The following is a 27,657-nucleotide window of genomic DNA, read 5'->3' on the forward strand; positions in this document are numbered from 1 at the left end:
TTATCTATCATCTTCCTAACTATAACAAAAGATTCTTACTAGATGTATGGGTAAATCCCAAAACTTGTTACCTATTTTTATCATAAGCAAAAATTGATCACCACCACCTGAAAACCACAAAATTCTTGAGTTTGTTAAAACTGACTGTGACAAGTGTCATACAAGTGATCACATTTGCCACGTGTCATGTCCTTTTTAATGTAACCTAGGACTTGAACCACACACAAGGGCAAATAACCTAGTTAGATGACACTTGTTAGGGAGCGACGTCACCAAGAACCCCTCACACTCTATTCCGCCACCACTTTGCCACCGCAACACCGTTGCCTTTTCCATCCCATCTCAATCGTCATTCTCATCACCATCAAGCCCTGATTCCTCTCCGGTGGAAACCTTAAACGATCTCGAGAAACTCGCCGTTTTGGGACACGGAAGCGGTGGAACAGTCTACAAAACGCGTCACCGGAGAACCAAAACGCTCTATGCTTTAAAAGTCCTCCGGTCAAATCTTAACACCACGACGATGAGAAGAACTGCCGTCCTCGAAGCTAACATCCTCAAACGTATTGAATCGAGTTTTGTCGTTAAATGCTACGCAGTTTTTGTTAATTCATCTGATCTCTGTTTCGTAATGGAGCTAATGGAGAAAGGATCTCTCCACGACGCGTTGCTTGCTCAACAAGTTTTTCCCGAGCCAATGATATCGGCGCTAGCTAACAGAATCCTCCAAGGATTACATTATCTGCAAGAAATGAGAATAGTTCACGGAGACATAAAGCCTTCAAATCTCCTTATCAACGAGAAAGGAGAGGTAAAGATTGCGGATTTTGGTGCCAGCAGGATTGTAGCAGGAGGAGAGTATGGATCGAATGGGACATGTGCTTATATGAGTCCTGAACGCGAGGATCCAGAGAAATGGGGTTTTGGTGAAGTTGGATTTGCAGGAGATGTGTGGTCCTTGGGAGTTGTGGTTCTTGAGTGTTACCTTGGAAGATATCCACTGACCAAAGTTGGGGGTAAACCGGATTGGGCGGCTTTGGTTTGCGCGATTTGTTGCAGTGAGAAGGTAGAGATTCCGGTGAGTGGTTCGCCGGAGTTTACAGGTTTTGTTGGGAGATGTTTGGAGAAGGATTGGAGGAAGAGAGGCACTGTGGAAGAGCTTCTTCGTCATCCTTTTGTGATGAACAGATAGCAGTAGTAGTCTCGGTTTTGGTTTTTAGGGTTGAGAAAAACAGATCCATAATAAGAACCGAAACTTCTACTCCAGTTTGGTTTAAACTTTTGGGTTTGGTTCAAGTTGAGTTTTGAATTTTTTTCGAAAATAAGATAACTAATCAATTTAGTTAGGCTCATAAAATAAAAGACTTTTAAAAAAATAGTTTCTTAGAAAATTTCTGATCATTTGAAATAGTTCGGTTTAGTTTACACCAAACTTAGACTCGGTTCAATAAATTCAGCTAGATTTTTTTTTATTACTGTTAAAAAAAAAGAAGTCCGGTTAAATTCGGCTTTAGTAATGGCAAAAAGAGAACAAAATAATTGACCTCAAAAGTTCACATTTGCTCTTCTTCAAGAAAATAGGCTAAAAATTCAAGAACAGATTGAAACATGACACATCTTGATAGTAATGTGTAGATTAAGAGTTGTAAGAAGCAGTAACGTTTATACAAGTTTGGAAAAAGCAAACGAAAAAAATGATCAGTGGATGAAATGTATATGCTGCTCTCAGACTGTGTTACCACTTCAAAAGACTTTAAAAACTCCCCAAAATCAAGGATTTTGCCTGAATGAAATCAACATTATAAACAACTAAGCAAATACGGTTGAGTAATTAGAGTTTGTCTGATAGATTACTACTGCTAAAGTAGATCTTAATTACCTTGAGGGATCTATAGTTTCAGGCGAGAGGAGACCCATCTGTTGAGTCAGATTATCCATATGTTGAGTTTTGTCCCATCCATTTTGTTTCTGCTCTGTCTCATTGTCCACTGGTGTGAAATCCATATTATCTGAGACCGTGCTTGACATCAATAAGTCTTCGAGTAGTGAGTAATCAACAGGCTCTATATCAGGATCCATTGGAAAGTCGTCGATGTCAAAGGACAGAGAATCATCGATCAACAGATCTGGGTCAAGGAAAGGACTAGAATCTCCAATGTTTGGTTCCATGAAATCCTCTGGAGGCTTCTCTGCGTTAATTTCTGGTAGCATATGAGAGAATTCGGGAAGAGTTAGACCATCAGGTGAAGGTATACAGTTCTCGGTTGCTTCTGGTTGTGCTGAAACATTTTCAGGAGTTGTTCCAATTGGTGATGATGACTGTATATCAGAAGCTGTTGGCATTTCCTGAAGAGTTATACCCGATGCATGGTTCGATGAAGTGTCCATCTCTGTTCCCTCAGTAGTAGAAGTACCATTACCAAGAAGGAAACCATCATCCCCGGTTTTGTAAGGTTCCATCTTCATAAGCTGCTTAAACATTGCTTTGGCTTGCTCGTGCATTGGAGGTTGATACTTCACTATCTGTCCATCAGGAGAAGCAGAATCATTATTACCGACAATGCCGTCTCGCTTGAATCTCCGCTTCTTATTGGTATCACTGATGCGCCTACTACTCTCGTTTTGTTGGTTCTGCTGTTGTAAGAATTGAGATAGAAAATGAGGGCTTTGTACTGCCTTTGCAAGGAATGACATTAACTGTTGTTGCCGATTCTCCATGCCCTGGAGACGCTGAACCATCGTTTGAAGTTGGTTATCAGTGGACTGTTGCTGCTGTCTTAATCTGACGAGTTCTTGCATAAGGACGTTCTTATCTCTTTTAAGCCTCTCAACTTCTTCTTCGAGACCAAATTTGCCAACTTCAACACATGCACTAACAGATGCGTTCTGTCCATTCGAGTGCTGAGATTGCTGATGTCCATGTCCCTGGGCAGATTTTCGCCTAGTTATTGTTTTTAGCAAGTGCTTCTGACCTCTTAAAAAACCTTCATTCGCAAATTCCCATCTATCTGGGTCAACCTTTCGGAAACCCTGTTTTTAGAAAAGGCAAGCAAAATGGAATGAGAATGGATTCCACCGAAACAAATGAGAAAGAAGTTGCCCGACTGGGGAAACCTTAAAAGTGCAAATCTTAAAACTTAGACACAAATTCTAACTGCCAACTATTCACAGATTTTCAAACAACCATAGACAGGAAGTAACTTATCAGTTGGCATATGCTACAGAGCAAATTTCAATTAGAAGTCAAGTAAATGAAACAGACCAACGGTGTTCAATCTAATATCGTAAACAGAACAATCAAGAAAACTACTAAACACATGTTCCTATTATAGGTCTTAACAACCACCCAAACCAGAGGCAAACCAAAATATCCAATAGCGATTCATTGAAAACTAAGAGAGTGCAAGGTCTCTAGGATATACCAGTGTACTCTGTATTTCAGAGTCTGCATGAAATAAACTAAGAAAGATCGAATTTCTCTTTCAAATAGTGCCCCAACATGTGTTACGAGGACACTAAGGAATAATAATATTCACGAATGTTGGAAATAGGAACTGTCTGCAGAGAAATCAAGCTTTGACCATCCTGCAGAAATATTAGCATCCTGCTCTAAATATTATTCAGTACAAGCTCTACTCACCAAGACCTTCTGTAAATCTGCTTATATAGGCAATAGAATCTCCATCCAGCCTATATGAGCAATATAATCAAAATGGAACTGTACAGAGAAAATCTATGATTTCCGCAACTGACATACTAGACAAAAATGCGAAGTCCTACTAATAACAGCACAGCTATTGCAACACCAAATACCCATCTATCTACGATCTAGTTTCTATTCCAAGCTATACAAGGCTCCATTAAACTTGACTCATTTAGAAGTTACAACAAGATGATACATAGTAATACAGAGAGTCGATAACCTTGCACTCAGGTCATGATCAACATGAGACTTGCTATCTTTTTCCATTTTTCTTCTTTCTTCATCTTTATATATTGCTGAGAAAATTCAGGAAGGTTCATTACTATCTTAGACTACTACTAAACCTGATTACATGGAGTCAAACAGACAGAAACAACATTAAGGATACATCTCTATCTCAGTTTCAAACTATCAGATCTGCAAGTTGAAACACTAATCCAAACACTCAGACCAGAAAAGAGACTTCATTCAGTTATTTTTTATTTCCCCTAAAACTGCATGTAGTGTAAGGTTCATCAACGCCCTTACAAATCTTTTTTATATCATTATTACATCAGGAATCTGCATTCCATGAAACTATGCTAGACTGATTTCAATCTTTCAACTGCAAAAACTGCATTGCCCATGCCGTGGTTTATGTCCTAACAAACAGCACCAATAGTTCCTAATTGTTCCAACAAGAAAGCTATTGAGAAACTCTTATCAGAATAGCTCATGGACAACAAAATGCAGTACCTCCTCTATTCAAATTCTAAAACCAAGAAGTCCTTAAACTAAACAATCACAAGACACAAGTCTTGGATAAATCAGCAGCAAGGAATAAAATTAGGCTCTAAAGAGACATACACAGAAAGCTACCTATTTCTTCTATAGGCTAAAAAACCATAGTTCAACAAGCTAGAAACTCCTCTGCTCAGTAAGCTAGCATCAAGAATGAGCCATAGCAACAACATCAACTAAACCAAGTTCATAACGGTGCTACTATTTTACTTCCAAAACTGAAACAAGTGAAAGGGAAAAGGGGAATAATTACATAAGTATTGAGCTGCCTGACGAAGCTGGAGAAGTTACTATGCTTAAAGTTCTTAGGAAGAAGATCTCTAGCGAACAGCGGTGGATCCCAAACGATAAAACTGTTGTTATTAGCACTCCACGATACAATCGAATCCGTAATGGGATCATCAACCATGTCATAGGTCTTGCTCAGGAACGGAGGAGGCGCGGTCGAACTTAGAATCGCGGCAGGCTGTGGTTGAGGTTGAGGTGAAGGCTTAATCTCCATTGATTCAGTAGTTACAGATCCTCCTCCTCCACCGTCGCTGGTGGATACTTTGCTGCTCACACCACCATCCATTCGGATTTGTTGTTTCTAGTCAAATAATAATGAGATTTTTTTAGAAAACCTAGGGTTTAAGATTTATGATGGGGGGAGAGAGGATTCGGATTGAAGAGAGAATCTCTCAGAGACCAAAGACGACGAGAAAGAGAGAGAGAGAGAGCGAGAGAGAGAGAGAGAGAGAGAGAGATTAATCTGAGAGATCGACGGAGCAAAGGAGGAGAAAGAGAGAGAGAGAGAGAGACGACGGGAGACCCATGAAACTTGCGAAATTACGCAAATAGACATTGCGCTTTTTGAGATTGGGGTACGTGTCATTTTATGAGTGGTTATTACGCTCTGATTCTTTAGGCTGACACGAGGATCGATTTTTGTGGGAAAAAAGAAATATTATAATATTAAGAATAATTTTAAATTATATTAAAATTAAGAGTTTTTTTCTGGAACAAAGTGGAAGGTCCTATCTGAAAATTTAAATGATTACAGATTTACAGTGAGTTTAAAGGAAAATTATTATTGAAAGCATAAAATAATTTTAACACAAATTAAGCTTTAAATTGCTTTATCGGAAAAGGAAATAAGAATTAGAAAAAGGAAATAACAAGCGTATTTCCTTTCGTGTTAGTGTCACCGACTCACCTGACCGTAACATTATATTATAAATAACCTTGAACCCTCTCATTGTTTTCTCACAAATCACTCTAATCAAACACACATCGAAGAGTCTACTTCTACATACACAATTCTCTAGATCGATAAATCACAGAAACACTCTTTTGAAGATGACGAAACATCGTTACGTGGTCAGAAACGTTGATGCAGTTCCGTCTCATACAAAAAACGGAATTGGTTTCCACTGCTTGTCTTCTATCTCCGATCGACATGTTCCTCCTCATGTAAAGGTCGCTCCTCCCTTAGGCTCGAACTCGAAACGTTTTCGTAACCGCCGAAAAGTTTCTTTTAAACCCTCGAAACCGTCTCGTACCGTGAACGTGTGGCGATCTAAATCGGATCCGGTTCGTGAGAAGCTGAATCGAGAAGTAGAGTTTTTTGGTGGTTCGGTCACAATGGGTGCTGCTCCGTCACCGAGACACGTCCCCGTTCCAATTTTTTTGCGTCGGAGGAGCGGGAGGGTTATTATAGAGTCTACAAAGCTAACGATGACTTGAATGAGAAGAAAACGAGAATCTTTTTCAATTGTTTTTTGTTTGTTTGTTTGTTTGTTTGTTTGTTTGTTTGTTATTATTGTCTTTGTTCTGTGTTAGTTGTACACTGTGTAACTCAGTAGTTGCTAACTGTAATAGATTCATTAAGTGAATTTTTATGCTATTGTTCCCTTTTATTTTCAGCCTTTTGTGATCATCACTTACGAAAACTTTTAGAGTCAAAATAAAACCTAATTTGACAATCAATCTATATACTTTTAAACATGAAAGTTTCTAATACCTTCGAGATATTAGAAACTTAATAACAATTAGCAACTACAGAGAAGATTGTGAAAAGCTTTGGTCTTAAACAGAGACATCCATGTCGGAACCTGTTGACCAAACATCTCTTCTCTCATCTAATGTGTGTGGCTTCGAGATATTTATACCAGAAACTACACAAAAAGACCTTCAGCTTATTGTGACTGTTCATTTCACCTGAAGTGTACATGTAATCTACAAAGAAACAATCCCATGATCGTTTTGAATGGCGGAAGAGCTTCCATTTCACCTGGAGAGATCATAAGCTTGAAAACTGGTTCTTCTTGAAGAAGAGAGCTTCTTGATCCAATTTCAAACAATTCAAGAAATTAAATTCGACATTGAGACAATGTCTGCTTCCATTGGACGATAGTCATGCCAACTAGTCTCAGTCTTCCCCCTGCAATATGTAAAATCAGCATCCTCAATAAGTTTCAGTTTATGACTACATGTTTTAACTTGTTGCATTCCTTCATAAATATGAATTCAATGCTAGCCAAGTTCTCAATCCACCAAGGAACTTCTTCGATCCCTGTTTCTTTCAGTGGAGTTCGAAGATGTTATTTGAGACATCAGGAAAGCTCCACCAAAGTAGGGATTTCCACAAGAATGAGGTTGATTCCACAAGAATGAGGTTGATTCCACAAGAATGAAGTTCTCAAATACAGTCAGTTTATTGATATTCCCTGTATAGTAAGGAAGAAGCTCCACCAAAGATGGGATTTCTGAAAGAACCACTGTCTGACTTTTATCTTCAAAGAGACAGCATTGCTCACGAAGGGGGATAACATGGTCACCAATGGCCTATAAGTGGTTGAAGACGTAATCTAAACCAAATTAAGAGATATTAACTATTTTATGTAACTTCTCATTTGGAGACTGTGGCTTCACGTGTACAAATTACATACCTACACTCCTTCCCAAAGTTCCCAGTAAGATTATCTAGACTAGATGATTTATCTATGAGTTGTTTGCCAACAAAAGTTAGTGAATCAGTTAGTCAAAGACGTTGGTATTTCCTGACTCTACGCAATAAATTACATACTATATTATTTCACCTATACCACTGCATATAAATGATGGCAAATTGTAATGATCATGGAGACAAAACATCACCATTTTAATTACAGGTCGACGAAACAGATCAGAAAAAGAGAGTTCAGGTATAGGAAGTGACATACCGAGAACACATATAGCAGTCCAGGAGATGATTTCTCTCAGACACTTATCACCTTCGTCTACGTTATTGTTAGCTTCAAAGGGGTTTTAAATTTTGTTTAAGAACATTATATAATGAACCAAACCCATCAACGCTTTTATTGGACCATAAGCAAATGAGAAGACACAACAATGACAGATAAATAATATATATTGAAACCGCACTCGAAGAATAAATCAAACTGATCAATATTTCTTTGCAACATAAAACAAACGACAACCTCTGGAAAAGAAAAGAAAAAAAAAAACAGAATCTGAGTTTGATCTTTACAGACATGCATGCCTTTACCCATCTGTGTGCTGCTTGCAACCCTTTGGTCCATAATGCTGAACAGATTTCTTCACCACTTTCTTGCAAAGATAACAGAAATGAGCTTGACATGCCCAGCAAAACAAGTGATTGTTGTTTCCAGCCTACACAATAACCAACTCAAGAATCATCTCATGAACCCCAAAACCCCATAATTCACTGGCTTGATTAAAACCAAATTAGCTTTTACCTTTGCATTGAACTGGCGGCAATTAGGACACAACTGGCCGCGCTGTGGAAACTGACCGTTTTGTGCAAACATTTGAGCTTGAATTTGTCCAACGACTTGTCGCTCATTCATCCTCTCATTCCATTCTTGGACCGCCTCTTGTGGGAATAGATCACATGTCCCCTCGCTTTTACCAAAGAAGACAAGGTTTATTTAGTTCCAAGATATATACATAACATATGTATGCATCTATTCTTTTATATATGTAACATCACTAACCTGAAATGTTCATAACCACTGATAGCTTTGTTGCAACGGTAACAAAAGTATTGGCCACAGTTATTGCAGACCATTTTGTTGCAACCTCCGGTTCTTGAAATGGCTATTTTGCAAGATGGGCATTGTTTAGCGCTTTTCAATATCACCTTCACACTCATAATCTCATTGATCATTTCTTTTTCTTTCCGCCTTTGTTCCTCTCCAAGACGAGAAGAACTCTGACGCTCCTGCATAAGATTTACATGTAAGAAAAAGTCATCTGTCTAAAGATCTTTAGGGATATAATAAACAGAATTGTAGTGATTGATCAAAGGCACAATAACGATACCTGCAAGATTTGAAGCCTAAGCTCCGGGCTCATGCAAGCAACACCCACATGTCTCTTTTCTTTACAAAGTGTACAGAAACTGAAGTGGCACTTAAAGCATAAAGCAAGCTGCTCCTCATCTTCTATGCAAGGGGTTTCACATCTAGGACAGTAAGCGACGTCAGTCATGGATTCCAATGTTTTCTGCAACATAAGAGTTTCCCAGCGTTCATACGCTTCATCGCCCAACAATCTCTTCAATATACCTGGCGGAACAACTTCTCCACATTTCGAGTCCGGACACTTAAGCTTGTTAACTGTGCCTTCAGAGACATGTATGTCTGTATAGGTCTTCATACATTTCAAACAAAAGAAATGCTCGCATGGTAACTTAACAAAGTCAATACCTGTCCAAGGAGTAAAAAAATATGGAGAAACAAGTGTAAGCAGCTTGAACCAACCCACATCACAAAAAGCAAACAGCTATGAAGAAAGAACACGTTTTACCTGCTGATTCGGAGAAACATATGCAACACTCATGCAAGCTCTGAAGGAAGCTATCATGACGTTTCTCATCGTCATAACTCCTAATATAAGGAATATCTGAATCCGGAGAACGACTTCCAGACACAGCACGCTTATCTCTAGAACATGTAACACCATAAGGACCAAGAACAATCTCATCATCAAAGTCAAGATGAGAAAATCGACGAGTTCTGTAGCCAGTCCATCCATTGGTACAAAACTTCTTGCCCTGACTGTTCACTCCATATAGAGTCCAGCATTGAGCAGAGACTTGCAATCTTATCAGGGTTCATCCACTGAACACTTATTAAGAAATAAGGCGGTAAGTGGCTCGGATAAGCACTTGGTAACAAACATGTCAACACAATCGGTGGAAGATGCTGCGCCTTGAAAGAGTACAGGAAATCCTCTGACTCCTTACTTGAATCAGCTTGTAAGTTAAGCTTCGTAGAGATGGTATATTCACTAGTAGCTTCAACGTTTACATGAACCTGCACAAACCAATCATTAGAACATATTGTTATGTCACATTTATCTCTATATGAAGAAACCTGTAAGCACGAAGCTTATCTCTCTGACCTGAAAGTATCGCATATCTTTATACCGATCAAAGATGAACATGTTCCCTCCATAGATGTACCCCAATGCCAAAAGCTGCAAGATTTCAATACAAATCAGTAACTCCAGATGAACAATCTAAACCACAACATAACTTTTATAATCAAGCCTAAACAGCACAAAGGTCAAAACTTTATACCTCATCTTCCTGTAATTGATCATTCATCTTTAGTTGTTCCTCTGTTAGCTCAGGCTCACTGACGCTAGATCTCCAATCATTCAGAATAGTCAACATAATGTCTTCATTCGTCTCATACTCATTAGCATCAGTACCAGCATCAGCAAGTTCTTCACTTTCATCTCTCTTCACATCTGATTCCTCACAATTCGAATGATCATCAACAGAACTGAGATGAAACTTCTTGTCCGCAATCGAATTCGGGTTCTGTTTCACCTTTAAGCTACTCAAATCATCAGCCAAGCAATCTACAACATCGGAGGATTCAGTAAAATTCACCTCGAGGGGACGAGGTTTTGAATTTGATCCGCGGCCGCGCCGACTCCTAGGGCTCCGGTGAGGTTTCGAAGGTTTTGTAGTATGATCGAGGTTTTGTAATGGCTGAGAAGTAGACGGAGAAGCAGCTGTAGACGACCGATCCGTGGAGGTCGTGTCTTCTTGCTTATGGTCCAATTCTGATTGATCTTTAATTGGATTCGTAACCCCACCACCACGGCGGACGTAACGGCGGTCGTGATTTCTACCACCACTGCCTCCGTGTGCCCGTCTCATGGTAGTGATGGCGGTCTCGTAGCGCAATTGGGTCCAAAGGCAAAAAGAAAACTCAGTCAATGACCTTTTTTCTATTTATTGTTATGTCGTTTTGGGTTTTTGATGACGTAGTTTAGGTTTGGGGTTTTTCTTTAGTACATAAAGAGGAAACTTGTCCATGTTTAAAAAGGAGACATAGAATTTATGTTTACACCAAAAAGAAATATACATATACCAATATTGAAAATAGTAATTCCTATCCCTTATATTATGGAAGTAAAATTAACCTTTTTATTTACCAAAAAAAATATTTATAAAAGTCAAATGTCAAAAAAAAAAGATCTATTCAAGTTAAGGATAAAAATGTCAAATACTAATCTTTGCAATTTAATTTAATTACTTTATAAAAACGAATACATTAAATTAAACATATAAGATTTTATATATAACTTATCATATTAATTTTTTATTAATCATTATACTTCACCTCTAATCTTTGTTTGATTATATTTTCTTGAAACAAATAAACACACATCATCTCTATAATAAAAAATATATATATTTTCCGCATATGTCATGATTAAAAATTTTAATAACGAATAGAAATTGCTCAACATATTTGAAAAAATAATAATAACTTGTCAAATATTCTATATCCAATATGAAGATAAGTGGTCATTTAAAAATAGAAATATTTAACAACAAACTTAAAAACTTTTTCACTACAATACATCATGTACTTTTTATTTAAATATAAATTTACAATCTCGAATCTTTTTTAAAAATGTCAAATTGTGCTACAACACAGATTATAATCTAGAAAGAATAATAAATAAATAAATAAAAACAGAAAACAAAAGTATAATGGGAGATCCACAATCACATATAGGTTTATCATGCATGGATACAACAATCATACAAAGAAGCTTTGTCACATGATCTTCAATGATATCCAATAGGAGCCGGAGCTTCCTTGAGTTCGTGTCCTTTAAATTGTATATCCTGTACAAACATTTAACCCCAATATGTTAGCGAAATTCACATTTAATATTACTATATACTGTACATACATTTTGGAAATAAATTAAACTATATATAACTCCTTACCGATGCATAATGGTTAATATCTCGGTGGTGAGCTTCGTCAGCTCGAATAACATAAACCACGTCCCTGAGCGTCGCGTCTTTAGGCAACCGCCAGTAATCGATTGCGATGGCTGGAGCTGGCGAGTTTTCGAATTTTCCGGCATCGATGTCGTCGAGGAATTCGGTATAAGAATTCACAGCCTCTTCTTCTAAGTATCCAGTGATGCGATGAGCAAGTTTGGGAGAAATTACATAAGCCAAGAAATATGCGTTGAAGAAAACGCCTTGGACCGTGAACACAATCGCCCGTTCGTACCTTCAATAACCGGTTCAAATGATTAGATTAAGTGTTACAAAATTCTAACAAATAATGATTTGGATTTAAATTATATTACTATATAGTTGTATGCAGTGGTGGAGCTAGGAATTTAATTCATCAGGGTCAAAATATAATTTAAGAGGTCAATTGTGTTATTAATTTTTTTTAAAGGGGTCAATTCTGCTATTTTATCAGGGTCAATTTGATTTTTTTCCTAAAAATTCAACTAAATTTAAAATTTCATCAGGGTCAATTGACCTACATGCTTCTATCCTAGCTCCGCCCTGGTTGTATGATACAAGTTACGTGGTATTTTGAAAAGGTACAAAATCAGAAGGGTACATGCATGCATACATACCATTTGGGTTGTGAAAGTTCAATGAAGGTCATAAGATGCATACGCTCGTTCTCGGCCTCTTCGAGCAAAGCTTTTATCCATCCGCCGCTATGTTCAAATCTTCGAAGAGATTTCAAGTGCAAAAGCATCCCTCCGACCATTCCTGGCACTGCCGCCACCGTCTCTAACAACATTGCATGGCACATATGCTTCCTCTATATACGCAAATATTAAAATTATTGAATTTAGGAAAAATAAACGAACAAATTATATGTTCTAAGGTTTGAGAGAGTTCAATTTTTAGTATTTTCAAAATATCTACTCTTTTTTGTTTATGGAAAATGTTTGAAAATATATTTGAAAAAGGTATATTATAAAAAATTGATAGAAAATTTTCAAGTTGTGAATAAAAATTACCTGAAAAAATAGGTGAACCGGTATTTTCAGAGTTTGGACGGTCCAATATGCGAATTTGTCAGTAAAATTGGAAGGTTTGTGATGTTTGGTTACATCAATAGACACGTCCGGTTTGTATGAATCCCATGGTTGAAAGCAATTCCACTTCCAAGCTGAACCGTCCGGTTTAGTGATCTTAGCCGGAGGTATACCCCAATAAGTGGATATAACTTTGCCGTCGACTGTTCGGATAGGGTTTTCCGGTTGGTTGTTCCCACTCACCGGAGATGACGCGTCAGAACCAAAAAACCGAACAGTGGGCAAGTGGCTGATGATATGTCCCCTTATCCCCGGTCCAGTGCCTAAACCGGAAAATTGTACCGAAGATGATAGCACCGGTCGAAGGGTACGGTAAACCAATTTAGAAGACATGAGTGACAACAGCTGTGGTATGAATGATATATATCAACGAGTTTTGGGGGGTGAGACTTGAGAGAGTAGAGAATACTAAAAAAATGAGAGAGGATTTTAAATTATGTTTGGTCTTTAGATTTGGTTATGTGATCAATTGAATTGTGAAGAGTATAATTTATACATATGAGAGTGACTATTACTAATCTCGGTCAAGTTCAAAGTTTCTTGGAGGATGAATAAGAATAGAGGACATGTTTGACACGTTTTGTCATATATTGTACGTTTCTTGAAAAGTATTATTAGAACAATGTGAAATTACAATGATTGTATCTATCACAATCATATTATTATTATTTTTTGAAAAATGTTTTGTCTATATTATTCGTCCGGTCAACTAAAAAAACTATCCAGAAACAAAACATTTTAAAAAATAACTAAGTAAATCCATTACTAGATTTATTTTGACTAAGATTTATTTATTTATTTAACATTATTAACAAAATTTATAAATATCACTATATCAGGTTAAGTATATATCTACTACTTTCTTGTATAAGTCTGACGTTGATATTAGAAAATTATGCTTAGAAAGAACCAAGTGAAATCATCCCGAAAAGTCCAGAAATTCTATTCCTTAATCACTTGCAAATTTGTGAACCACGACGAAATTAAAAATCCATGAAGTAGACTTGTGTACACAAAATAAATTACATGAACAAAAAGAAAAAGAGATATCTTAGAATATCTCATATGTTTTTGAAAGACATGATTCTTTCATTCTTTCAATCTCTCTCTCATTCATCTCTCTCTCTCTAATGCCCAGCCACGTCTCGAACCAGTCAAGCGTTGCACCATTATGTGCCTTCGTTGACCGGTGAGCTACAAGAGCTAGGCAATCTCATTGCAACATTTAACATATTTATATAAAAGTTACATAATTTATGATCAGTATTCAATACCAAATTAAATAAATTAAGTATTCAGTACAAAATTAAATAAATTATTATTAGTATATCGATATTCTTAGTTTATAGAAATCTCAAAAACATAATTCATTATAGTAATTAACAAAATTTATTCTCAGAGTTTTGTAGTTGTTTTTTTTTCTTTTGTCAACGACACATAAATTAGTTCTAAAAAATTTAATATGGAGAAAAATTATTTACAAAATGACATTAGACGATTCAGCGCGAAGTTTATGCGCCAAAAAATCCGTCTTAACATTTGCATTACGAGAAATAAGTGAAAGAGAAAACGAAGGAAACTCCTCCATATTGCTTTTGATATCGTCTAGGTAAATTGAGAAGGCCAGCCACTCGGAGGGGGAAGATACCATCTTCACCAAATCTGAGCAATCCGTAAAAAAAGCTACGTCGTTGTTGTCTACTCCAATCATACACCACATTGCCCATACCAAAGCTTCAACTTCGGCGTGTAGGAGGGTTAAGCTGCGTCGTTGATTGGCTGCTCCCATCGTACTCGTGCCATCATTGGGGACAGAAAAAACAAACCCATGCTGGAGAACTTGTCACTCTCCTTCCACGAACCATCCACATAACATCGTGTGATCAAATCACCTGAATCCACCAACCCATGATTGTATCCCATTGGTACCCCTCTAGGCACCAGATCTGTCGGAGTCGTATCATTCTCAAGTTGGGCTAGCTGCCAGGCTGTCTCCTCAGCCTCGTTCAGGTGAACCACCTGAAGAGCATCAAAACTCAAACTCTGAAAGACCCGATCATTTCTAGCTTTCCAAATATACCATAAAATCCAGGAAAACGTTGAACCGTGGGCCTCTGTAGGGAGACGCCATAAAAGGTAATCCATATTAGCATACATAGAACTAGTTGGGAACAACCCATCACCCGTAGGAATATGAGACAGAGCCCATGTCTGACAAGCTGGTGGGCACTCAAACAACGCATGATTTATACTTTTATAGTTTCCTCATTGAGCCCAAAACCACCACATACCAGGTCACAAACTATCCCTCTCCTACACATATTATAAGTAACCGACACACACCTAGTAAGAATCTGCCACATGAAAAGGGCTTCAATTTAGGCGGGCATTAGATTTTCCAACTAAACGCCTTCAACGGAACAAGATGGGGTCCATAGGCTGGCTGGGAATAAACAAACGGGTACAAAGACGCACCACATGGTACCCCAATTTAACCGTATATTTGCTAGATTTCTTGAAATGCCACCCAAGCATGTTCGGTTTATTTTTGGCGTAAAATATGCGTTGAGACGGTCCATATTCCAAGAATTAGAACCCCAACAACGAACTCACAAACAGAAAGACAAGGATCTTGAGCGAACCCATTACTTAACGCTGGTCTCGGGAATTGAGCAAGTATCCACAGATCAGTCAAAACCAAAATGAACTCCCCCGAACCAACTCTTTTAATAAGCCATTTATTAACCAGAGAGCGAGCTGAAATAATACTCCACCATCCATAGGACAGAGAATAACACCGGTTTGGCTCCATATGGTCTGAGTTCTGATAATACCAACCCTTAAAAACCAGTGCGAAGAGCGAATCCAGAACCATGATCAAGCGCCACAGTTGTTTGGCTAGTAACGTTGTATTAAAATCATACACATTACAGAAACCAATCTCACCCTCTGATTTATTAGCACACATTTTATCCTAGGCCAGCGAGTGAAATCCATTGGATTGACCATTTCCACTCCACCAATAACTAGACACTGCACTATTAAGCTTTGAAGTACTGTAATTGTTTTCGGCAACCAAAAACAAGACATAACAAAGGTCGTTACCGTAGTAGCTACAGACTTAATCATCAGCTTCTTCCCTCCCATTGATAACAACTTAGCCGACCACCCAGAAGTCCTATTTTTTAACTGATCCTGGACAAATGAGAAAAGACCCCCTACCCCTGATATTTGAAATGCCTAAGACTTAGTGGAGCTCACACCGAATCAAGGCATCTACCTTATACTCAAATTGTACCGAAGATTTCGCAAAATAAATTTGTCGTCCTGAAACCAATTCATATTGTTTCAATATATCCAAAATGGCACCATATTGATCCAAAAAGCGCTATCTGCCTTCTGAATGTTGGCAATTGAAACGTCTGTACACAATATAAATAAATACGGAAAAAGCGGATCTCCCTGTCGCAGACCCCATTCTGGTGTAATCAGACCTTTAGGTTGTCCATTTTAGACAACTTCGTACTGAATTGACGTCATAGACCACATTATCCAAGAAATCCAGGTTTCACAGAAATCCATTTTCCTAAGCAAGTGCTCAATGAATGACCATTCCACTCAGTCATAAGCCATACTCATGTCGGTCTTTATAGCCATAAACTTCCCTTGCAAGAGGGATGTGTTCGCAAGCCATGGAACATATGTTGGGCTATCAAAATGTTATCTGAAATCAACCGCCCTGCCACAAAGGTAAATTGTGTTTCTGAGATTAACTGGGGTAAAACTACCTTTAACCGTTGACAAAGAACCTTAAACACAATCTTATATCCAACGTTACAAAGACTAATAGGCCGCATTTCCGTCATACAGGCCGGCGGCTCCGTCTTTGGAATTAAACAAATATTTGTCAAATTTTACCGTTTATCAAACGAGCCTTCAGAGAAGAAAGAATTAACCAGTCCCAATACATCCACTTTAATAATAGGCCACGCCTTTTGGTAAAAAAAAGTGCAGTCATACTGTCTATCCCAGGGTTTTTCAGGGTGCATCATAAACTAAGCCTCCGACACTTCTTTCCCTGTAGTCGGGGCCATGATAAAAAAATATTATCCTCCCCAGAGATAGGTCACTGTACCTCACTCAAAGAATCCTCAAATTCCTGAGGATTAGTTGATGTGAACAAATCCTGAAAATATGTTACCGCAATATTCTGAATATCCTTCCCCTCCGTAGCCCAAACATTATCAGCATCATGTCGTCCTATAATCTGGTTCCTAGCATGAAAATATTTGGAATTATGGTCCCCTAGTTGCATCCAACGGTTCCTACATTTCTGGTGCCAATATAAAACTCTCTTTGTTTCTCATGATTTACTTTTAATTTAATTAAAATCACCAATTAAAAACCATGGGAATCTCGAGACAACCCATACGTCCTTAATTGTTCCCATACTTGTTCTCACTTACTAGAAACCGAGTCCTCATGAACAAAAGTCATAAACACTTTTTTTTCTTTAACAATTGCCTCAATATCCAATAATCTATTAGACTCAAATAAAATAGAAATTGAAAATTTATTATTAGAAAAAACGCAAAACTGCCACTACAACCAATATAATCAACTGTTTCTTAAATGTGAATAACCAAAATGATCTAACATATCTCGGACGCGCAAATCCTTGATCATCTTCTAACTGAATTAAAAACATTAGAAATTATAAACATTATACATATTCCAAAATTTATTAGGTTGTATGCTAAAATAATCCCAGCAGATTTAAACGTTTTAGACACAAAAAAAAATAATCATAACAATTACGTTAAATATGATAGTTACTAAACAATATTGTAACTTACCAACCAATTCATAATATACACTAATGTTCAAGTTTTTCCATGAAAGATTTAACAAATTGTAAAAACAAAAACGTTTTTACAAAAATAGAACACAACCTCAAATTTAATTAGTCTTTGCCGAGAAAATCTATAATACAAAAAGGTATTTAGGAATACCTCGAATGTATTTTAAACACAACACAATGCTCTCTCTGCTGCTGCTCTTGCTCTCTCTCATTCTCGTGCCCAGCTCGAGCTTCGAACTCATCACACGTTGCACGTTAATGTACCATCGTAGACCAGCGAGCTACAAGAGCCAAGCACCTTCTCTACAACTTTAACTGTTTTAAATAAATTTGCTCACTTATTATTTTTTTTTTTTTGGGTTTCAAAGCGCTTCTAAATAGTTTTTTCCATTAAATTCACAAACCTAGATTTCAATTATAATAGTTGTTGAATGTTAAAAGAATCGGCTACTCGAAATATATAATTTGGAATTATTAATCTAACTATAAACTTAGCAAATAGATTAGTTTTTTTTTTTGTTAAACTTACAAGTTACAAATGGTAATAGAACTGCGTATTGTATACATGGAATAAATGTCTGGAGCTCAACGATTTTATAAAAAGATAAATAAGTCATCCTTTTTTTTTTTTTTCAAAATAAATATAAATAAGTCATCCTATATCCATAAATTTCATTGAATGAGCAACCCTCATTGAGTCATTTCATAGCTGTGTGTGATCATTTAATACACTGTAAGAAAGAAATTTAATTTAATTTTTTTTTTTTTTTCAGATTTCAATTCCTCTTAATTCTATAAAACCATATCTTCTTTTATTACAGTGTCTTTCAATTTTCATCACTTTATTACCAAATTTAGTTACTTGTCTGCTGCTCCAGTTTCAAATTAACTATTGTCCTAATAAAGATCTTATCCAATGTCCACACGTTTCGTATTTACCCCGACCATGATCTTTCAAAATATCTTCTTCAAATCTTTCAATCTCAACGACGATTTTTGAGTGACCTAGTACTAATCAATCTTATACGTCTTCTTCATCATCATCATCATCTGTGTGCTAGCTGTTCATCTTCATTTTCCAGTTTATCGTTTTCGATTTTTTTTTTTATAAAAATTTCTTTCTTTTCTTGGGTTTGTCAAAATTTGTCGTTAATCGATGAATTTGATTGTTTTCAAGATTACCCATCTCTGGAATCCACGAAATTTCTCAGCTTTTCCGTGATTCTTGGTGAAATTTGTAAACTCTCACAAAAAAATTAGGGTTAGACACACACACGCACGATGAGTCATCATCATCGGCGAGATTCCGGCGGCGATGTAGTTCACGTGATACCCACGAACAATCCTCCGCCGGATAATTGGTTTCCCAATCTCGGCGATAGTGCCGTTTGGGCGACGGAAGATGATTACAATCGAGTTTGGGCGGTGAATCCCGATAACGTCTCCGGCGATAACAATGGTCCTCCGAACAAGAAGACTCGAGGCTCTCCGTCGTCTTCGTCAGCCACTACTACTACTACTTCCGCCGCGAGCAATCGTACCAAAGCGATTGGGAAAATGTTCTTCAAGACGAAGCTTTGTTGCAAGTTTCGCGCTGGGACTTGTCCGTACGTGACGAATTGTAACTTTGCTCATACGGTGGAGGAGCTTCGTAGACCACCGCCGAATTGGCAGGAGATTGTGGCGGCTCATGAGGAGGAGAGATCTGGTGGTATGGGAACTCCTACTGTTGCTGTGCTTGAGGTGCCGAGGGAGGAGTTTCAGATCCCGTCTTTGGTGTCATCGACGGCTGAGAGTGGGAGATCTTTTAAAGGAAGACATTGTAAGAAGTTTTATACTGAAGAAGGGTGTCCTTATGGAGAGAGTTGTACGTTTCTGCACGATGAGGCTTCGAGGAACAGAGAAAGCGTTGCGATTAGTTTAGGACCTGGTGGTTATGGAAGTGGTGGGGGGAGTGGCGGTGGTGGTTCTGCTAGTGGTGGTGGGAATAGCAACGTAGTAGTGCTTGGTGGTGGTGCTGGTGGAAGTGGAAGTGGGATTCATATTGTGAAGCCTTCTAATTGGAAGACAAGGATTTGCAACAAATGGGAGATTACTGGGTATTGTCCGTTTGGTGCTAAGTGTCATTTTGCTCATGGAGCTGCAGGTAAAGACTCCGCCTTTTGTTAGATTTGGTTTGGCCTTTATGAATGCAATGGTTAGGACCGAGTTAATAGGTCTCCAGTGGTTTAACCACTGTGGTTAGCCAAGTTTTTAGTGACTTATCGTGTGTTAGTTTAAACATTAATCCAATGTTGCTTGATGAATGGGCTAAACGTTTTAGAAAATATTGGACGCTGAAGCTCTGAGCTGTATTTTATGACACTGCCTTCTTTGGGTTTTGTTGGTCTGTGGTTGTCATTTAGTCTTCTAGGCGTTTGTTAGTTAAGATAAGATAAGAGTAGTGGAAGTTTTAATCAATGGTGCTTTGTGTATGGACTCGTGAGAATGGTTCTATAGGCTATAAAGGAGACTAATGGATTGAGTGCTTGTATTAGTTCAGCTTGCTGCAGGACTATTGAAAAGTATTTTTTTGTTCTTTTTCAGTCTGATATTGTAATGAAACAGACGAGTTGTCGAATCTTTTAGGCTCAGGGATGAGTTGTAGGTTGCTTGAAATCTCCAAATAATCCGTCTTACATCTTTGAAAACGGAATCTTTATGTTGAATCTTTGATAGCTTTTGAAGTTTGAGTCTTTATGATTCGCAGAGTTACATAGATTTGGTGGAGGACTCGTAGAAGGAGAAGGCAAAGACGGTGTATCACCCAATCCAGACACAAAGCAAACAGGACAAAACCCAAAAGGACATTCTGACACAACGACACTTCTATCTCCAGGAGTTCCTCATAATGTAGATGCCAGTTACCATAGTGGAGTCGCATTGCAACGAGCAACTAGTGCGGTTACACAAAAGCCTGGGATCAGAACTCATCAGAAGTGGAAAGGACCGGCGAAAATCAGTCGGATATACGGTGATTGGATCGATGATATTGAATAAAGTTATCGCCTTTGTTTTTTACATATCGGTTAGATAACTGGTAAGAAAACTTACAATCTCCTTTTTTTTTTTTGAAGTTTTTTGCTTTTTAGGTTTCTGGTGATGATGGTACAGTATGTAGAATTTGTGTATCTGTGTAACCCTTGTATCTCTTTTTGTTGTTGTGGTTGTTGTATTGTAGATTATGACTTTTAAGAAGTTGAAATATCATCTTTCTTTCTTTGTATCTTTCCTATGTTCTACCACTACCAAAAATGCATCTAACCAAATCATGTTTTGAACTTGTAAACCTATAAATAGTATGCCATAAAATTTTTTTGTACTCTCACTTAGAATGTAAAATTAAATAAAAATATTTTTTCAACTTGCCGTAAGAAAACGTACATCTAAAGTTGCCTTTTTTCTCACAAAAGACTCGCTCAAAAGTCAAAACTATAGGACCTTACCTTTCTCCTCATTTGTCTCCACCCCACTGACATTTACCCTTCCCACACGGCAACCTCAGAATAAACCCTTTCTTCTTCCCCAAACAACCTATGAAACAAGTCACAATATTTCTGATCCGACCGTTTCACTACACGGTCTCAAAATGTCTTTATCCACGACGAACACAGAAAATTCTAAACCAGTCCACACCCTCGTTTCCTCCCCTGTCACCATAGTTTTGACCGGTAGTCTTCTCTTCATCATTTTCTCCGGTTTCTTCTCCTTCTTCTTCTGTGGATGTTGTTTTAGGAAACTCATGAACGTTTGGAACAATTATAGGAATCGAAACCGTCCTAGTAACCTAATCCAACCGTCTAATCCACCTGAAAGCATCGGTCTCGACTCCAAGATTATTGAATCCTTCCCTGAGTATCCTTATTCGGTGAAAAATCATGGGACAGATCAATGTTCCATTTGTCTAGCAGAGTTTAGGGATGATGACACCATTAGGCTCATTTCTACTTGTAACTACTCATTCCACACAATTTGCATTGATCTTTGGTTTGAAGGACACAGGACTTGCCCGGTATGTCGGCGTAAGCTTGATGTAGAAGACCGGACATCGCTAGAAAAGCCGTTAGATGTTCCTGAACTCGATCTAGTTACATCTGAAATCCACGACGAGCCTTTGTCTCACGACACAGTGACAATCACCGTTCACGAGGAGCATCCAACTAGTACTGATATTGGTAGTTTAGAGCATACAGACGAAATCGAAAGCTATGAAAGACGAATGAAAGCATCGAATCTGCGGTTTTGGAGGTCACATTCTACTGGACATTCTATAGTAGTTAAGGCTGAAAACGAAGAAGAAGAAAAAGATGAGATTAAGATACATATTGAGATCTCTGGAGAATGTCAGTTTGAAGATCACAAGATGACTTTACCAAACAGGAAGTTGTATTGCGTTAGGGGAACTTACTCGGTAGGATAGAGAGAGTCTGAGAGAATGTGAATTGTCTTGGTTCTTTGTTTTTGGGCGGTACAATTTTGTAATGTTTTTATACTATAGGTTATACATAGAGAAGATTTTGAAGATTGTTGTAATATTTGTACTTAAAATTCTCATTATTCCAGAGTATTATACTTGAATACTCTTCATACTTTCCTATTTCAAATTTTCATTTTTGGATTTTATAAGTTCTAAATTATTTTTAAATTTATTTCTATTACTCTCTCTCTCTCTCCCAATATGCAAGATTTTTTAACGTTTTTTTTTCTTTGTTCTCTTTTATTAGATTTTCCTAAGTTTCTATGCATATATTAATTCAATAATTTTTGACTATTTCAGTTATGAAATTTTTTTTTCTATTGGTTGAAGTTTGTTAAACATTTATAGTTTTTTTTTTTAATTTTTGTGTGTTTTAGCTAAAAACTCTTATATAATAGAATAGAGGGGCATAATATATATGATATATTTACGAGAAAAAAATGAATTAATGAGTATATTTTACTGCATATGAAATAGTATAACAAATAGGAGATATCACGTTCTTAAATCAACATTTTTAAAACAATTATAATATAATAACAAAAATTATTGTTATATTTCTTTTAAAAAATATTTTGTTTGAGATAATATTTATTTTTAATTATTAAATAAATTTATATATGTATTTTTAATACTAATTATTTAAGAATATTATCGTATTTTATTTTTTTGATGTATATTACAGTTTTATATTGTTGATTTTTGTAATTAATATAAGTATTATATGAATATTTATTAATCGTAAGTATTATATGAAAATTCCCAAACAATTTGTAAATAAAATAAAAGAATGATGATATGAGAATCATAATTTGAAATCTTAATAAATCTTCGAAATCTAGTTATTAAAAATAATTTTATTGTCTACTAAGATATAAAATCTTACTTTTTGAAATTCTGATGGTTTCTATTTTTTTTAAAAATAGTTAGTAATTTTCGCGAGAAAATAATTTTTTAAAACTAATAATTATCTGTATTTTGAAATAATTTGAGCTGTTAATTTTTAATAAGATTTTTTTACTTTTCTAAATTTTTATTTTATTTTTGAAAAATGCAAAATGTATTTTGTTTGGTAGATTAAGTGATTAACTATGTATATGTAACTAATTTTTGTATTTTGTAAATGTACAATATTTTGCATCTATATATTATGTAGTGTCCAATTTCTATGTTTTAGGTGTATACCGTGTCGAGAAGTGTTTTTTTTTAGTTTTTACTATAGAAATAGTAATATTTTAATTTTATTGTAGTTTTTCAATAATATCAGTACAATATAAATGGCTTTCTATTTCTGTTAGTTTCATATATAAATAATCTAACACTTTAGTATATATATAGTTTATGCGTGAATTATATTAATTGTTTACTTTTATAAACTTTAAATAATTGATTTATAATATGTGTTTATAATATGTTATCTAGAGCATCTCTCACTTATAAATTTTAAATAAAGTGTATTCTGTATAAAGTTCATTTATAGAGTTATTATTTTACCGATTTTTAAGCAGAACCATATAAAAATTTTGGGACCAAGAAAATATATATATTGATTTATCAAGATTTAATTTTTATTAATTTATTACTAATTTTAACTTTAATTTATATACATAGTTTAAAATATGGAGTAAATTCTTAGATATAAAACATTCATCCTTTTCATAAAATTGCTGGGAAAATTTGTCAATTGTTATCACACAATTTATTATTAATTTCTAAATCATATATTACCAAATGAAGATTATAATGGAGAAACCAAATTGGTGGATACTTAAAAAAGGAAAAATGTCACCAAAAAAGTACATAAGTTAAAGGTTATTTAACCAAAAAAAAAAAACTAAATCCGACACATTATCTCTTCCTTTCTTCTTCTCTAATTCTTCTTAATTAATCTCATTGATTCGATATGTGTCTTACTGATTCTTCTATCCTTTCGCCTTCTTCTTATCCTTATATGCCTGTGACCCGCGAGGAAACCGGTGTTCATGCAGTTACTAAGGCACGATTGAAAACGACCAAAAAACTTTTCTCAGGGCCATTATATAGAAAACCAAGATCTGCCCCATCACATATGGTCTCACTCCCTATTGGGAAAAATGCGATCCATTAAATACAAAAGACAGAGAAATAATGGTTAGATATTTGTGTTTCTATATTACTTGAGATTGAAAATGATATATATATAAATGCAAACTGACCAACTAAATGAAACTTTCATTATGAAAGTTATGAAGACAAATTACCCAACATCTCGTTACCTTATGTATGAATCGTAAATTCATAGTATGAGCATTAGAAGTTAATGGCTCTGTTTAAGATCCTCAATCTCTCCAAAATCAAATGGAAAGATGTCAATGCTAAAATATGGATAAAACTTACCACATGAGCACCAATTAACAGATTTCCAGATTTTATTCTGTTTATCTAAAACACATGCTGGCCATAGCAATAGATGATATTGAAAGCCCTCACTAACGACACAACATACTATCGCAAGTGAGAAGAAAGATAAACTTACATCGCATCAGCTGAGACATTAAAGGCTAATATAGATTTGTTTTTTTATAGGCTTTGACTCTTTTCGTTTCCATGATTTCGTATCACATGTTGTAATACTTCCATCACGTTCTACAAAAAGAAAAAAAAACCTTGTTAGCCGTGGTAGTGAAAATAAAAAGAATTTAGAATTTGCAGTGCTAGAATATAATTTTACCAATGTTTGCAGCAATGCAAAGAGCTTCATTGCCTGCACTGTCTTCAGAAAATCTACAGGAGGCAAACATCTCGTCCTGCATTTCAGTATATAATCTCATCGGATACAATACAACAATGTTGGAAGTTTGTATATAAACTAAGAAAACCCAACTAACCTCCTCTTTAGATAGATTGGCAGCAGTAGTAGAAGCATTCAGCCCCAAACCTGTAAAATGAAATATATTCACAATCAGGATATTTGTTTTTAGAATCATTGTTTTGAAGAAGATCCCTCTCTCATCAAGAGAATAAACCTGTTCCCAGATAGCAAAATATATCATCACTTGATAGGGAGAAAGCAGACTTGAGAGTTGGGCTTTGACTGATGAATGTGCCTGACACTCATTAAGCAATGTTTAATGAGTAGTGGAAATGTCACTGATGGGGCTAGCCAACCAAACTGATTATTGAGTAGTGGAAATCGAAAAAGATAACTTACCTGCAACTGTTTGGCAATGTGCAAATAATACCACCTTCTCCTATGGTTGGCTTGAAACTCAAAAATGAGATTAAGAAGACAAATTTGGTTGTGAAACTTGTCCAACCTTCAAAACCATCTTGGATCTACTGTTGCACAATAAAAGAATTAGAAGAAACATCTGAGAAGCCTAACCAATATCAGAGATGCTTCATCTGATCTAATCATCATAACAAAAAACATGTTAAGATAAATGATCATAAACTAATGTTTCTTACAAAAATTACAGATTCAACCTTTTCACAGATACATATCTACATCAAATCTAGAATGTGAACTGATAACATAAGGATTATTAATTTACGGATTTAATGAGTTTACCAAGGAGACCCAATAAAGAAATCAAGGCTGGTCTCGTCGTTGTTCCCAAAAAAAATAGCCGATAAGTTTAATCACATATTCTGATAAGACACCGAAGAATTTCGAATGTAAGAACCATATGAGCCACAAAGCCGTCGTAATATCCTACCAGCCACCGGATCAAACAGCGGCAGTTGAGAAACAAAGCAAACCTAGAATCATATTTGATCGATTAGAATCAAAGAAAACAAAGCAAAACCTTACCAAATCAAATTTACCTCTAGGATGGAGATTAGTTTCATCACTCGAGAGCTGATCTTAATCCAATAAAAACACGATAAAGAGATTCTTCACTGCCGCCTCCTCTGCTTGATCCATAGAATTAAGTCGCAACAACTTTTTAGGGTTTTAATTATTTGGAAAAGGGTTTCGTTTCTCAATTACGAATCCCTCAATTAGTATGGAGCAATCCGAATAGGATCCATAAAAAACATGTGGATCCTCGCTAAAACCGACCCGTTTGTAATTGTTTCCAAAAAACATAATGGCAGGGCTGTAAATAAGTTGAAACTCCATGATTTTTTTCATAAACTACTGCAAAAATGTATATAAAATATAGATATAGATATAAAATAGATAGATAGATAGATAAATAATATAATAACGAAATAAATTATTATAACTTTTATCAAAAAAAAAATTCAGCCTGCATTTATCGGCAAGTTAGTATCTAGTGAGTTCTTAGAAGAGAATGCTCGAATTTATGGGTAACTAATAATAGTCTCCAAGAAATATAATCTCTTTTTCATTTCCACCTTCGTGATGATAATCACGATCATAATAATTTGAAAATATTATAATTCTATGTGATTTCATAAGACAATATATGGTAAAAATATTTACAAGACATTAGGAACACATAATTTAAAGAAATATATTGATTAAACTACTAAAAATAATAAAATGTACAAAATATATACACCAGATAACCAATACTAAAACTATTTTTAGTACGCTACCTCGTGGTAACATATGTTCTTGGCTGAATTGATAAGAGATGTTTTTTTTGTTTTGATTCTAACTCTAATGCAGAAAAGTATACGTTGGGAGTATTTCTAGTACCACAATTGAGGATCGATTGAGAATGGTGTTTAGTGTTCATGGACATGTGGAGAATGTATCAGTATTCAGAAAAGCAGATGGTGCATCAAGAGGCTTTGAGGTTATCAAGTTTAAGGATGTAAAGGGTGCAACGAAGGCAATTACTCATTTGAATGGCTTGAGCTTTGAGGGTAGAGTGTGGCATGTTCGTTGGGTCAAAAATTGCCGAGAAGAGTTAGACGAAGCCGGTTTAATATACATGTTCCAATAGTTTGGAGAAGTGTCTTTTTGTAAAATTAGGAGAGATCCAAAGACGCGAAAGAGTAGAGTTGTGGAGTTTGTCACTCCATAAGCAGCATCAGAAGCTATAAAGTTGAATGGGAAGTTCATTGATGGCAGGACTATATACGTGAGTTTTGCCAAATCAAAGGTATGGATACTTTTTCTGAGTTTTCTCTAAGAGACTCTTATCTTACACTCTATTTTGGCTCTGATTGTAACATGAATTATTGAAGTTGAGTTGCAGATAATATTATAATTTGATGTAATTTGCAGTAAATATTATGTGGTAAAACACCTGTAATGTATAGCTATAAGAATATGATTTATTAATCTTACCTAAATTAGTGATTGGTGACATTTTTATAGTAGATGTTGCAGTATGTATTATTTAATTAATTTTAGTTTAAAATAATTAATAATTATAATTATTAAAAAACATTAGTGAATACATTTAATAAAATTATAAAATAAGAAATATTAAAATATATTAA

The 27,657-nt window shown here is 35.9% G+C and overlaps 3 protein-coding genes, 1 long non-coding RNA gene and 3 pseudogenes across 10 annotated transcripts; 3 read left to right on the top strand and 4 right to left on the bottom strand.

Annotated features, from left to right (window-relative positions):
- On the top strand, nucleotides 247-1,264 carry LOC104777263 (annotated as a pseudogene).
- Nucleotides 1,540-5,270, bottom strand: LOC104777264 (heat stress transcription factor A-1d). Its single transcript, XM_010501475.2, has 3 exons — nucleotides 4,737-5,270; nucleotides 1,880-3,030; nucleotides 1,540-1,783 (listed from the first exon to the last, which is right to left on the bottom strand). Exons 1-3 carry the CDS (start codon nucleotides 5,055-5,057, stop codon nucleotides 1,771-1,773), a joined length of 1,485 nt encoding a protein of 494 aa, XP_010499777.1. The 5' UTR covers nucleotides 5,058-5,270; the 3' UTR covers nucleotides 1,540-1,770.
- On the bottom strand, nucleotides 7,857-10,734 carry LOC104777265 (annotated as a pseudogene).
- LOC104777266 (ubiquinol oxidase 3, mitochondrial) lies at nucleotides 11,327-13,324 on the bottom strand. The gene is made up of 4 exons (XM_010501477.1): nucleotides 12,800-13,324; nucleotides 12,404-12,597; nucleotides 11,748-12,042; nucleotides 11,327-11,642 (listed from the first exon to the last, which is right to left on the bottom strand). The coding sequence occupies exons 1-4, from the start codon at nucleotides 13,208-13,210 to the stop codon at nucleotides 11,583-11,585; spliced, it is 960 nt and encodes a 319-aa protein (XP_010499779.1). The 5' UTR covers nucleotides 13,211-13,324; the 3' UTR covers nucleotides 11,327-11,582.
- LOC104777267 (zinc finger CCCH domain-containing protein 12) lies at nucleotides 18,548-21,005 on the top strand. Its single transcript, XM_010501478.2, has 2 exons — nucleotides 18,548-19,884; nucleotides 20,488-21,005. Exons 1-2 carry the CDS (start codon nucleotides 19,020-19,022, stop codon nucleotides 20,775-20,777), a joined length of 1,155 nt encoding a protein of 384 aa, XP_010499780.1. The 5' UTR covers nucleotides 18,548-19,019; the 3' UTR covers nucleotides 20,778-21,005.
- Nucleotides 21,032-22,197, top strand: LOC104779033 (annotated as a pseudogene).
- On the bottom strand, nucleotides 23,999-26,276 carry LOC104777268. 7 transcript variants are annotated; one of them, XR_002037520.1, is made up of 7 exons: nucleotides 26,062-26,276; nucleotides 25,953-25,995; nucleotides 25,445-25,569; nucleotides 25,260-25,340; nucleotides 25,122-25,171; nucleotides 24,965-25,040; nucleotides 23,999-24,879 (listed from the first exon to the last, which is right to left on the bottom strand). It is a non-coding gene; the product is annotated as an uncharacterized LOC104777268 (long non-coding RNA). The 7 variants fall into 7 exon arrangements; XR_002037519.1 differs by having other exon boundaries at nucleotides 25,445-25,572; XR_766237.2 differs by having other exon boundaries at nucleotides 25,805-25,995.

Source organism: Camelina sativa, chromosome 3 (assembly GCF_000633955.1).
Source record: "Camelina sativa cultivar DH55 chromosome 3, Cs, whole genome shotgun sequence".
In the NCBI taxonomy this organism is placed as follows: Eukaryota; Viridiplantae; Streptophyta; class Magnoliopsida; order Brassicales; family Brassicaceae; genus Camelina; species Camelina sativa.

What these genes read in the sequence shown, in the direction of transcription:
- LOC104777266 (XM_010501477.1), bottom strand. Translation starts at nt 13,210, where the DNA reads ATGTCTTCTAAATTGGTTTACCGTACCCTTCGACCGGTGCTATCATCT. An exon ending in GAACTTTCACAACCCAAATG is followed by an intron (nt 12,043 to 12,403) that starts GTATGTATGCAT and finishes CGGTTATTGAAG; the next exon opens with GTACGAACGGGCGATTGTGT. An exon ending in ATATTAACCATTATGCATCG is followed by an intron (nt 11,643 to 11,747) that starts GTAAGGAGTTAT and finishes ATGTTTGTACAG; the next exon opens with GATATACAATTTAAAGGACA.
- LOC104777264 (XM_010501475.2), bottom strand. Translation starts at nt 5,057, where the DNA reads ATGGATGGTGGTGTGAGCAGCAAAGTATCCACCAGCGACGGTGGAGGA. An exon ending in TCAGGCAGCTCAATACTTAT is followed by an intron (nt 3,031 to 4,736) that starts GTAATTATTCCC and finishes TTCTAAAAACAG; the next exon opens with GGTTTCCGAAAGGTTGACCC.
- LOC104777267 (XM_010501478.2), top strand. Translation starts at nt 19,020, where the DNA reads ATGAGTCATCATCATCGGCGAGATTCCGGCGGCGATGTAGTTCACGTG. An exon ending in TTTTGCTCATGGAGCTGCAG is followed by an intron (nt 19,885 to 20,487) that starts GTAAAGACTCCG and finishes TATGATTCGCAG; the next exon opens with AGTTACATAGATTTGGTGGA.